Below are 13,941 nucleotides of genomic sequence, written 5' to 3' on the forward strand. Positions count from 1 at the left end.
ATATAATTTCTACTCAGCAAGTTTGCATTTTTACTGGTGTAGGGCATCTAAATTAGTGGCAAGAATGTTACAGTAAAATCAATGTTAGACTCTACACTGTGCCACTGAGTCACTCTGGGCAAGTTATTTAACTCCTGTGAGTTTGGTGTTTCCCATCTGAAAAGTGGATAATGCTGTGCTTGACTTGTAGCCCGTAGAAGTTACTGCTATTTGGAGTCAGGCTACATAATACTTAATTGCCTTTGGATGCGCTATGTTAGTAGAACCTGCACATGCTGACTCTTGACTCTTTTCCCTTCCATTGAGTATCAGTGGGAAAAATTGGATAGGTTAAAGTGAGATGTTTTCTTCTGCTGTTTTGAATGAACAGAGGAAAGAAATAGTAATCTTATTAAATTTCTGCTGTAACCTATTCTTAAATTTTGGTAGTATTTTTATTCAGCTTCTTTCACATATCCTCAACTTGGCAGTTACTGAATCAGGTTAATGTTTGCTTTGTAATGTCTCCATGTCCATTCTTACCTTTTCACTTCTATTGTCACCGTTACCTTAGTCTGTTTCTTCATTCTATGCCTAGAGATTATTGCAGTTTTGCCAAAATATCCTTTTATTGTGTTATTCCTCTGCCTTCCATGACTCACCAGTACTTACAAGATAAATTTAAAATCATTTATTCTAACATTCAAATCCCAGTTGAACTTGGCCTCAGTGTAATGTGTAAATAATTCTTACCTGGAAATTATGCTCTAGCAGACAAGTGTGCCTGCTGTCTTCTGAACACACCATGCCCAGCAGGTGTGAGCAAAGACTGGGATACGTTTGGTATAAAAGGTGTGGGGATGGGATTTTGTTTGTAGTTCTATATAATTTTAAGTATTTATGTGTTGATAATTATGCTTTGCCATCTAGACTGTAAGCTTTTGGCATTCAGGCCCATGCTTCATTTATATATTTTTAATCTCTAGTAATACTTAAGATAGTATCATATTCATAGTAGATCTGAAGTACTTGGCATCTCTTGAATAAACCATAAGTTTTGTGGTATATTGGCACTAATTATGCATCGCTTTTCCTTCCTCCATTCAGTGATGCGATAGCTGAAATTCGAGCTATATGCATTGAAGAGATTGGCATTTGGATGAAGATGTATAGTGATGCCTTTCTTAATGACAGTTATTTAAAATATGTTGGTTGGACTATGCATGATAAGGTAAGATGTGCCCTTCAGACTGCTTCTTTCTACACATCGGCGTGGCTGCCTGCAGCTCTCATTCATGAGTTATCTGCCTGTATGTATACCTGGTGACAAATTTCTGTAAGCCTCCCCTTTATTGTTTTCTATCTTCTCTGTAAAAACTTATTTTCTGTCACATAAAGTCTGCTAGATATTTTTGAATCCTGGCCACTGATTTAACCATTAATGGTGAATCAGTTTTTTGCTGAAATATTAGAATCATGAAGGTGGTAGGAGTGAGACATTTCTTAGGGCACAAAGAAGAACCATTACTCTGTTGTTATCTGAGAGCTATGTACTTAAAAAAAAAATTCTTCATTTTTGATCTTCTCTTTTGACAAACCTGTATCTTAGCCAGATTATACCTTACAGCTTGGTTTCTGACCTTTTTAATATGTTTTCATTAAACTACCGTTCTCTTAGGCTGCCTCTTCACTTGCCTTGAAGAAGTTAATTGTATATAATTCTTTCCAAACATTACTTTCCATAGTGGAAAATATACTGTGACACATGATTCTATTGTTTTTCACAATAGTTTTGTTCTGAACAAATTTTCAAAAATTATCCTTTGAACTTCAGAAACAGTAATCCCATAGGTATTTAGTTGTAAATGTATGTACTGATTACTATTTTTGCATTATCAAAGATGATAGTTTCTGAAGGAATGCTATGGTATGAAATATTTAAAATTTTAAAGTAGAAAATATTGTATACATCTTCAATATTGAAGTTGAGAATACATAGAGTTTTAATTCATTGTCTCCTTTTTTTTTTTTTTTTTTTTTTTAGCAAGGTGAAGTAAGACTCAAATGTCTTACTGCTCTACAAGGGCTTTATTATAACAAAGAGCTTAATTCCAAACTGGAACTTTTTACCAGTCGGTTCAAGGTTAGTATTACTTAAGAATTTACAAATAACTTGTCATTTGCAAACACTTTCCTCTTGCTTTCTTTTTAAAAATATTTTAATTTTTTTTTTTTTTGTCCTTAGGATAGAATTGTGTCTATGACCCTTGATAAAGAATATGATGTTGCAGTACAAGCAATAAAATTACTCACTCTTGTTTTACAGTAAGTATGTATTTGTTGCATATTTGCACTAATGTTCAGATATCTAAATAATACATTAGAGTATTTGGTTCAAACTCATCTAGGTCTAAATTTTAGTAATGGAGTTTTACAGCTAGAAGTTGAATTTCTTCATGTATAGCTGAGAAAACACAGGAAGAAGGATCCGTAGAATATGGAAATTCTGACCGAGCTAGGAATTCATGTGTTCCCATTCTCTTGGCCGATGTATTTCCTATTTTTCTGTTTCTGATGCTCTTGAAATAAGTTAAGCACATCAGTGTATTAAAAAACATGCTTATTATATTTTGTTACACTTTTAGGGTATGAGCATTTATAAGAATGTCTCTGTTATACTTCTCATAGCACTTTTAAACAATCTGAATTTAAGACCTATGTTAATATCTGATAGTGATGTTATGTTATTCATATTTTTCCTTTTTAAAAAATGGTAGTAAAATATAGATTATGTAAAATTCACCATTTTAACCATTTTAAAGTATGGTTTACTGGCATTACCTATATTTACATTGTTGTACAACTGCCACCACTATCCATCTTCAGAACTTTTTCATCACTTTATTCTGGAGCTCTGTATCCACTAAACACTGATTCTCCATTGTCCCCTTCCCCCATATCCTGGTAACCATTGTTTTATTTTCTGTCTCTATGAACTTGCCTATTCTAGATATTTCGTGTAAGTGGAATCATACAATATTTGTTCTTTGCAGCTGGCTTATTTCACTTGGCATAATTTCTTCAAGTTTCATACATTATTATAGCATGTACTCCTGTTTATAGCTGAATATTTCACTGTATGTATATTCCACATTTTATTTATCCATTTTTGCATTGATGGAGATTTGGACTGTTCTTTTGGTTATTGTCAGTAATGCTGCTGTGAACATAGATGTGCAAGTATCTGTTTGAGTCTCTGCTTTCAGTTGTTTCATGTATACCCAGAAGTGGAATGCTGGATCATATGGTAATTCTGTTAAATTTTTTTTTTGAGGAACCGCCATAATGCTTTCCACAAAGCTTGGACTATTTTACATTCCCACCAGCAATGTACAAGACTTCCAGTTTCTTTTCTTTCTTTTTTTTCTAAGATGGATGGAGTCTCGCTCTGTTGCCCAGGTTGGAGTGCAGTGGCATGATCTCGGCTCACCACAACCTCCACCTCCTGGGTTCAAGCGATTCCCCTGCCTCAGCTTCCCAAGTAGCTGGGATTACAGGTGCCTGCCACCATGCCTGGCTAATTTTTGTTTTTTTAGTAGAGACGAAGTTTCACCATGTTGGCCAGGCTGGTCTCGAACTCCTGACCTCAGGTGATCCACCCGCCTCGGCCTCCCAAAGTGCTGGGATTACAGGCGTGATACACCCGGCCAAGATTTCCAATTTCTGTACGTCCTCACCAACACTTGTTTTCTGCATTTCAGGATAAATATTTATCAGGTGATGTCTCTATACCAAGCACTTGGGTAGTATGTTGAGAGAGTTAAAAATCAGAGTCTTCTCATTTCAAAATAATACAATTTTTTATAAAAATATCTAGAAATAAGAAATCTACCAGGTATATGCAAAGAAACATTAATAAAATGCAACTAAAGGACATAAAAGAAACCTTGAATTTGGAAAGCTCACCTAGAAAAACTCAGTATTTAAAGGCTTTGTAGTCTTCCTATTCTGTATATTTACCACAATGTAAATAGTAAAGGCAAAGGATTTTTTTTTTTTTTGGCCATAGCAAGCAAATTGTGACATTTCATATGGAAAATTTTTCATGTAAGAGTTGCCAGAAGAGTATGATACAAACTAATGAGTGAGGACTAGCCCAATATAATTTTAAGTCATGTATTATAAAATCATAGTAATTTAAAATTTTTGGTCCTGGTGCATGAATAGACAAAAAAGATCAATGAAGCAGAATAAAAATAGAGATAAACACATATGCATCAATAAAATGACCATGTAAGGCTTTTATGAGCATGACACAAAAGCTAGATATAAAAAGATCAATGAATTAACTATATAAAAACCTAAAAATGTCTGTATGGCATAAAATACCAACTCAGAAAACTCAGATTGGGCAAGATATTTTTGCATCAAAGGAGTTAATTTCTGCAAATCAATTAAATCTGTAATAATAGGAAAACAGTCAAATATGGATCAGATCATTGATAGAAAAGTATGAATTTAAACATGAGAAGATGTTGGGCCACCCTTATAAACATATATATTAAAGTGAGACTTTTAAATCTGTTTGCTTAGCAAAGATAGAAAGTGTTTGGTAATTACACTATATTGTTGAGGCTATGCCATAACAGGCCCTTTTACATTGTTGATGGGAGTATAAATTGGTCTAAGCTCCTTGGAGAAAAACTTGACAGTATCTGTCAGAATTTCAAATGCTCATGTTCTCTAACAAAGCATTGTTTGTAATAGCAGAATTTTGAAAACAACCAAGGGTGCATATCAATAGAGGAAGAATTGGCTGGGCGCGGTGGCTCACGCCTGTAATCCCAGCACTTTGGGAGGCCGAGGCGGGCGGATCACGAGGTCAGGAGATCAAGACCATCCTGGCTAACACCGTGAAACCCTGTCTCTACTAAAAAATACAAAACAAATTAGCTGGGCATGGTGGCGGGTGCCTGTAGTCCCAGCTACTCGGGAGGCTGAGGCAGGAGAATGGCGTGAACCCGGGAGGCAGAGCGTGCAGTGAGCCAAGACTGAGGCACTGCACTCCAACCTGGGCGACAGAGCGAGACTCCGTCTCAAAAAAAAAAAAAAGATAGAGGAAGAATTAAATTAGTATGTAAGATAATAGCAAATATAAGCACTTTATATGGATAATTTCATTTAATACCATAGCTCAGTGAGATGGTAGTGGTTATTCCCATTTCTGTGAATCGGACAACATTGCAGTAGTTAAAAAGAAGGTAGTTCTACAGATATTGACAATTCAGGGAATTCACTTACCTTGGAATTTCTTGAGCAGTCTGTTAACTGTTGCATTCTTTCTTTAATTTTTAATTATATTTTAAAATCATAAATGTTATATACACATGTTGTATATAAAATTTTTGAAAGAATTCTGAAATAAAGTAGTAGTATGCTACATATATTTCTATAGCTTCTTTCCCACCATCCTCCATAGTACACTAGAAGCATCTTATTTCTGATATTTTTATCAAAGATAATAGACATAGCCATTCATGTTGATTTTCAGCCATCTATATACCTAATAATTTAAATGTCTTAGAAACGTTCCTTTTCAAAAAGTTAAAATGAGTGAACTTCTGTAGAATTACAATACTTTAACTTGTTTGATTCAGTGTTTTTTTGTTTTGTTTTTTAGAGACAGGGTCTTGCTCTGTCACCCAGGCTGGAGTGCAGTGGTGTGATCACGGCTCACACTCCAGCCTCGCCCTCCCAGGCTCAATCCATCTTCCCACCTCAGCCTCCTAAGTAGCTGGGACTATAGCTACTGTAGTCCCACCATGTCTGGCTAATTTTTTTTTCTTTCCGTTTGTTTGTAGAGATGAGGTCTCATGTTGCCCAGGCTGTCTCAAACACCTGGCTGGGCTCAAGTGATCCACCCACTTCAGCCTCCCAAAGTGCTGGGATTACAGGTGTGAGCCACTACACCCAGCCTGATTCAGGGTTATTTTGTTAAAAACACAAAAGTTATTTTTCCAAGAACAATCTGATATTATATAAAGAGCAATTGAAATCAATGTGCTTTTGAAACTTGAATTTTAACAATTTAGTATCTTTTTCTCTCAAAAAGAAGTAATACTTCTTAGACATCAGACTTCTGGAAGCTTTCAGCACAACAGAAAACCAAAAAGAGGATCTGTGTGCTTCAACTATCCAGTCTTCTTAGGCTTTTTTCCTCTGGCAGTGGTCCTATAATTTGAATTTATATATAATAGTAAAAACCTAGATTATATATTACAGTAGACTAGAAGCATATTGGGATAGAAAGACCTCCCAGGGGCCAGGAATCTAAATGCAGTTGCAAGGGAAGAATTCACAGTGTTTACTCTGGGGTACTGTGGTTAATGGACCTTAATAATGATTATGATTATCGAAAATATTTTGTTAGGCTTATTTTGTTCTTTAAGGATAAGAAAAAGAAAATGAACATTACATTTTAGTAAGATTTTTTTTCCCCCAGTGATTGCAATTAAAGATCTTTGGCACTTAGATTTTAGTTATTTGGGAAAACCACTTGCATTGCCTTATATGGTGTTCAGTACATGGTGGATGAAGCATTCTTGATTGATGTGATATAAATGAGACATTAGTATATTTTGATGTAATGTTGTGACTTAATATTACTATGAAATATAAGCAAAGTATTATATTATCTGCGATTTTTAACTCTAAGCTTTTAGCTTGCTGCCTCTTTACTTTCTATATCAGTTTTCATTATTTTGTCTTCTTCTTCTGTTAGCATCCATGTGACATAATTCTCTTAAACGTTTGTTTACCTTCTGCATTCAGTTTTAATTTTACCTGCCATTTATCTTTGATAGATTTTGGTAGATGGCGATTAAATAAGCTTGATTTGTTTTTTTTTCCTTTAACACGAATTTGTGAAACTTTACAACTTTTTAAAAGTATAAACATAAATTTTGGTACTGTTAATATGCTTAGAATTATGATGTTACTAAAAGCACCTGTTACTGCTTATTTCTTAGGAGTAGTGAAGAAGTTCTTACTGCAGAAGATTGTGAAAATGTCTATCACCTGGTTTATTCAGCTCACCGGCCAGTAGCAGTAGCAGCTGGAGAATTTCTCTTCAAAAAGTAAATCTATATTTCTGTTACTCATTTTCTGAGGCATACTTTCATAACAGTAATTTGTTATGTTACACTTGACATTAAGATTTTATATATATATATAACTTATTTTAAAAATTACTACAGATCATATCGAAGCTTTCACATTTTACTTTTTCCTTTACAAGTTTAGATTTCTCCTAAGTTCTTTTATTTATTTAAGTTAGATCTTTAAAGGGAAATGTACCCACGTCTTTCAGTGAACATGGTTAGAAAGATACCTAACTATATTATAATATTAAGGCTGACCTTCCTAATTGTTTACCCTTCTAATACCTGCTTCAGCTTCTAAATATTGCTTATGCTATATTTAGTCTTTTTTTTTTTTTGGAGACAGAGCCTCTCTCTGTTGTCCAGGCTGGAGTGTGCAGTGGTGCGATCTCAGCTCACTGTAACCAACCTCTGCCTCCCAGGTTCAAGCGCTTTTCGTGCCTCAGCCTCCCGAGTAGCTGGGACTACAGGCTATATTTAGTCTTCAAACTTATTTTTCCTTTGCTTTAGAAAATATTAAAAGGTTCTTCAAGTACTTAATAAAGTTCGACATAAGAATCCCAAGAATTCTACAGTCTGTTTACTTTTATGATCCTATTTAACTCAGATTAGGTAGTATGAGTAGAAGTGTGAATATCTGATCACAGAAAACACTCAAAGATTGTTATATAATGGCTTTCAAAGAGACCATTTTGAGCCATATAGATTAAACTTTTCTTGTTGCTATGATTTTATTAAAATGCCTGTTGGGGGTGCAGCAATTATTAGAAAGAGTAGGTGGCATAAAACATTTACACTACAGTTTTCTATTCATTGCTGTTTAGTGTTAATTCTCTTGTTGATTATGAGGAAAAATGCCCATGCTATCCATAGTAAAAGGACAGTAAGTTGGGGTAATTTTGCAAGAAGGATGGAAGGAAAGTATGTGTTTTGTTTTCAAGATGAATGTGTATCATAGATTTTTTAGCATAAATGGTGTAGCTTTGTCAATGTATTACTTTTATGAAAGGCAACAGTTATATAAAATACAGTAAAGTTTTTAAAAACAAATACTTTGTAACGGTACAATTAACTTGAGAAATTAGTTTAAAAGGACTTAGAATTACCATCAAACGTGAAATGAAAAAGGTTTATAGCAATTATTTGCGTGGTGTGCCATAATGTTGGATGATATCGTACTTATCCAGTTCTCCTTTACTCCTTTGTTAGATCCTTAGATACGAAATCCACTTAATTTTTTTTTGATTAGGAATTTTTTGTTGTTGTTGTCATAAAATAAATATTTTACTTTTTTCACAGGCTCTTCAGTCGTAGAGATCCAGAGGAGGATGGAATGATGAAAAGAAGAGGAAGACAAGGTCCAAATGCCAACCTTGTTAAGACGTTGGTTTTTTTCTTTCTAGAAAGTGAGGTTAGTTGATAGTATTTATTTTATACTTAGGTTCAAAAAATTTTGGAAAAGGGGTTAGAATGAGGCACATTAAGAAAATATATATTCCTTGTAGCACAGTAAATTGTGAATAGAATGGAGATCTACCCACTCCCCAAATTTCTTTAAAAATATGCTTTCTACTTTTTTTGTTTTTGTTTTTTTTTTTTTGAGATGGAGTCTCGCTCTGTCACCCAGGCTGGAATACAGTGGCACCATCTCGGCTCACTGCAGCCTCTGCCTCCCAGGTTCAAGCATTTCTGCCTCAGCCTTCCGAGTAGCTGGCCTTCCAGGTGTGTGCCACCATGCCCAGCTAATTTTTTGTTGACTAGGCTGATCTTGAACTCCTGACCTAAAGTGACCCGCCTGCCTTGGCCTCCCAGTGTTGGGATTACAGGCGTGAGCCACTGTGCCCAGCCACTTTCTACTTTTAGTAAGATGTTCAAACAGTTGGATTTATGTATAGTGCTGAGAATATTAATTTTAGAGTTCAAAATCCTATTTGTCAGTTGGATTACTCTGCTTACTATTTGTGTGATCTTGGTTTAGCTACTTACTCTTTCTAAGCCTCAGTTTCTTAGTAAAAAGATGAGTAATAAATTCTTAGTTAACACTGAAATAAGTTGTATAAAACTTAACACAGATCTAGAACACTGTAAGATTTCAAATGTTGGTAGCTGCCATTGCAATTGTAGATGTGGACTTAAACTAGTCTCCCTAAAGTTGGAAACCTACAATGTTAGCCAGATTTTGAGAGGGCTCAAAATTTATTTTGGTGTTCATATTACATATTATTTGATTAGTGATCGGGCCTTTTAATTTTCTAGTTATTTCTATATATGGATATATAATTGGTTTTTTATTCTTTAGGATTTTCTACGTTATACCATCAGGTCATTTATAAAGAAAGATAATTTTCCTTTTCCTTTCCAGCATTTTTTTTTTTCATTTTTTTTTCTTGCCTTACTGAATTGGCTAAGACCTTCAGTAGAATGTTGAATAGGGCCAGGTGCGGTGGCTCACGCCTGTATTCTCACCACTTTAGGAGGCTGAAGCGGGTGGATCGCTTGAGGCCAGGAGTTTGAGACCAGCCTGGCCAACATGGCAAAACCTCTTCTCTACTAAAAATACAAAAATTAGCCAGGCGTGGTGGTACATGCCTGTAATCCCAGCTACTTGGAAGGCTGAGGCACAGGAATCGCTTGAACCAGGGATGCAGAGGTTGCAGTGAGTCAAGATCGTGCTACTGCACTCCAGCTTGGGTGACAGCAAGACTCTGTCTCAAGTAGACATCTTTGGATTGTTCCTGATCTTATGGGAACAGTGTCCAATATTGCAGTATTAATTACCTTGTTAGCTATAGGTGTTTTGTAGCTATTTATAATCAGATTGAGAATATTTCCTTTTATCCTTTCTTTGCTGAAAGTTTCTAACATGAATGGAAATTGAATTCTGTAAGATGCTTCTACATTCCTTGAGGTGATTGTTTTATTTTTATCCTTTACTATGTTAATGTGTTATGTTGAATGACTTTTTAAATGTTGGATCAACCTACTTGTTCATGATGTTATTCTTTTTATATATTGTTGGATTCCGTTTGCAAATATTTTATTTTATTTATTTTTTTAAGAGACTGTCTTGCTCTGTCCCTCAGCCTGAAGTGCAGTGGCGTAATCATAGCTCATTGCAGCCTTGAACTTCTGGGCTTAATTGATCCTCTTGCCTCAGCCTCCCTAGTAGCTCCGACTACAACTGTGTGCCACCACACCCAGCTAGTTTATTTTAGAATCTTGTAGACAATGGGGGTGTCTCGTGTCCCAGGCTAGTCTTCAACTCTTGGGCCCAAGCAGTCCTCCCTCCTTGGCCTCCCAAAGTGCTGGGATTACAGGCATAAGCCACAGCACGTGGCCCGGTTTGCCAGTTTTTGAGGATATTCCATGTTCATAAAGCATTTAGATTTAGATTTTTTTATTATTTGTAATTGCTTTGACAGATTTTTTTTTTTTGTATAATTATTATGATTTGCACGCCCCCTCCTCCCCCCGCCAAAGGAGTTGGGAAACAGTAGGGCTTTTTTTTTTTTTTTTTTTTTTTTTTTTTGATACAAAGTCTCACTCTGCTGCCCAGGCTGGAGTGCAGTGGTGTGATCTCGGCTCACTGCTAATCTCCACCTCCCACATTCAAGCGATTCTCCCCCCTCAGCCTCCATATAGTTGGAATTACAGGCACGTGTCACCACACCTGGTTAATTTTTGTATTTTTAGTAAAGACAGGGTTTTGCCGTGTTGGCCAGGCTGGTCTTGAACTCCTGACCTCAGGTTTTCCACCTGCCTTGGCCTCCCAGAGTGCTGGGATTACAGGTGTGAGCCACCATGCCCAGCTTTTAAGCTGGGCCTTTTAAGGGTCTTTTAAGCTTCACATAATGAAGAGAATTATTTGCTTATATATTGAATTGACAAACATACATTTTGTGTTTTAATTAACCATTATCATTCCCATTCAGGTAAAGTAAATTCATAGCATACCTAAGAATTGAGAGTAGCTAACTGATATAATATTAGGTCCAAATAAGCAATATGTATATAATTTCTTTATAAAATACTTTTCAGGGCAGGTGCGGTGGCTCACACCTGTAATCCCAGCACTTTGGGAGGCTGAGGTGGGCGGATCACCTGAGGTCAGGAGTTTGAGACCAGCCTGGCCAACATGGTGAAACCTCATCTCTACTAAAAAATACATAAATTAGCCGGGCGTGGTGGTGCATGCCTGTAGTCCCAGCTACTTGGGAGGCTGAGGCAGGAGAATCACTTGAACCTGGGAGGTGGAGGTTGCAGTGAGCCAAGATCGAACCACTTCCCAACAGCCTGGGCGAGAGTGAGACTCTGTCTCTGCCCCACCAAATACATATAATTTATTATAAATATATAAAAATATTAAAAAATGTATATTTTTCATATTAATGTTTTAATGATAATTGTTAATGTGTAATGATGCTACCTAACACGTCTTTCTTACAGCAAGCAGACTAAGGCAGTTTCTTCTCTGTCCTTTCATCTATTTGACCTCAAAAAATAGACAGCTGTTTGAGAGTTTGTAGATGGTATCAATAAAGTTTCCATTCTTTTGAGTTAAGGCTAGTGTGCTTATTGTCTAAGACCACATTGCTCTTTTTAAATTTTAGTTACATGAGCATGCAGCATACCTTGTGGATAGCATGTGGGACTGTGCTACTGAGCTGCTGAAAGACTGGGAATGTATGAATAGCTTGTTGCTGGAAGAGCCACTTAGTGGAGAGGAAGGTAAGGATGTTTAATTATGGTATTTTTGTTTAGACAGTTTTGTAAGTAGATTTTTACTCATTCCATTTGTTTATCCTTTTAGTCAAGACAATTTGATAGAAAGTCTTACTTTGTGCATAGTTTTGTTTTCATGTAAATATTATGCTATGTAAAAAGATGTAATTGCTGTCAGCATTCTTTATTTTTTTTTTATCTGGGTTATTTTCTTTACCCAAATGTATGAATCTGTGGTGGATAGTTTTGGGATGCTGAGGGTTTTAGGAAGGTTGTCTTTTCTGTGATACAGTAATGGGATTTTCTTTAGTACCTTAGGGCAGGTTCTGTTTACAGGCAGAAGAAACTGTTATGTAATAATTACAAGTGGCATATAGGGAGAAGAAATAGGCTCTTTTTGACTTTTTGACTTTTTTTTTGTTTTTTAGCACTAACAGATAGGCAAGAGAGTGCTCTGATTGAAATAATGCTTTGTACCATTAGACAAGCGGCTGAATGTCATCCTCCCGTGGGAAGAGGGACAGGAAAAAGGGTATGACAATCAATGTCTTTTCAATATTCTAAACTCCATTTCTCCTTTTTCAGAATCTTTTAAAAATTCCATTTTAGCCATGAAACAAAATTTTTTAAAATTTTGTTTTATTTTTCAGACAACCTTTGCTTATAAATGTCTTAGAGGTAAATTTTAAAGCATTAGCAATTTGAGAAATTTGAGTTCTCTATAAGATACTTTTTTAGTTAACTGCAGGAGATATGATTGACAGTCCCTGCCTTCATGACTGAATGTAGTGTACACCATTTGGAATGGTGCAGTTGTATGTTCTATTTATGGAGTTGCTTTCTTTTTCTTCTAAAATAAAATCAGAAATAAAAATCGAGATAATTTTTTATTAAAATAAGGAAATTTCTATTTCCTGGGATCATATTTTAGTGCATTTTTGTAAAGTTTATGTGAATTTGCATTTTATACCAACAATTCCACAGGCTTTCAAACTTTTGACTGTAAAGCATAAAAATTCTTTTTTATATTGTGACGTATTACACGTGAATATATTTGTGTTTGTGCATAACTGAAACAAAATTTTATCAAAGACAAGGTGATGTTTTCTATATTTTCTATTTCTGTGTTTAAAAATTTCTGTTTCTTTTTGCTAATTGCTGATAGCAATTTAGTGTTTTGAATTTGTTACTTATGTGTCGTGTTCCACAGCCTAGAGTAAGCAGAAATGCTGGTCAATCCCAATATTTTATATATAAGCTCCTAAACTATATTTCCTATTTTTAACCGATTCTCCAACCATCTGAAGGTAGAGTTGATGAGTCTTATTGGATATTGATTTTCCCTCTAGGACTATGTAAAATTTTTTTTGTTATTTCAGGTAGCTTTATGTTTTTATAATGTGTAGTTTTCTCTTTCGTGTCACTTTTAGGGTTAATGTTTTATGGTGAAATTTTTGTGTCCATCTCTTGAAGTTTACTTTTAGTAATCATTTTGTATGTTTTAACTAAAACTTGAACACTTAACAGTGCTAATGGGCTTAATAAATATAGAAGTCTTTCTGTTACTTTAGGTGCTTACAGCAAAGGAGAAGAAGACACAGTTGGATGACAGGACAAAAATCACTGAGCTTTTTGCCGTGGCCCTTCCTCAGTTATTAGCAAAAGTAAGTTTGTGTTGATATCATAGTGTTATTAAGAAATCACAGTTTTTTTTTTTTTTTTCTAAATGCCTCACAGAATATTATAATGCTTATTGCGATATATACATATATATATATATATATATATTTTTTTTTTTTTTTTTTTTTTTTGAGATGGAGTCTTGCCGTGTTGCCCAGGCTGGAGTGCAGTGGCGCGATGTGGGCTCACTGCAAGCTCCGCCTCCTGGGCTGACGCCATTCTCCTGCCTCAACCTCCCCAGTAGCTAGGACTACAGGCATCCGCCACCACGCCCGGCTAATTTTTCTTTTTGGTATTTTTAGTAGAGGCGGGGTTTCACTGTGTTAGTCAGGATGGTCTCGATCTCCTGACCTCATGAGCCGCCCGCTTCGGCCTCCCAACGTGCTAGAATTACAGGCAT

At 35.6% G+C, this 13,941-nt stretch overlaps 1 protein-coding gene across 24 annotated transcripts in view; it reads left to right on the forward strand.

The window, feature by feature from the left end:
• The window catches only part of STAG2 (STAG2 cohesin complex component), a 140,013-nt gene that overhangs the window by 86,833 nt on the left and 39,239 nt on the right, over positions 1-13,941 (forward strand). For all 24 annotated transcript variants that reach the window (XM_015128143.3, XM_077988336.1, XM_077988340.1 and 21 more), the window contains 8 exons: positions 1,087-1,210; positions 2,024-2,122; positions 2,225-2,304; positions 7,008-7,115; positions 8,439-8,550; positions 11,750-11,867; positions 12,290-12,393; positions 13,433-13,525. In XM_015128143.3, the coding sequence (XP_014983629.1) occupies positions 1,087-1,210; positions 2,024-2,122; positions 2,225-2,304; positions 7,008-7,115; positions 8,439-8,550; positions 11,750-11,867; positions 12,290-12,393; positions 13,433-13,525 (838 nt within the window). The remainder of the gene's footprint in view (positions 1-1,086; positions 1,211-2,023; positions 2,123-2,224; positions 2,305-7,007; positions 7,116-8,438; positions 8,551-11,749; positions 11,868-12,289; positions 12,394-13,432; positions 13,526-13,941) is intronic.

Source organism: Macaca mulatta, chromosome X, assembly GCF_049350105.2.
Source record: "Macaca mulatta isolate MMU2019108-1 chromosome X, T2T-MMU8v2.0, whole genome shotgun sequence".
Taxonomy (NCBI): Eukaryota; Metazoa; Chordata; class Mammalia; order Primates; family Cercopithecidae; genus Macaca; species Macaca mulatta.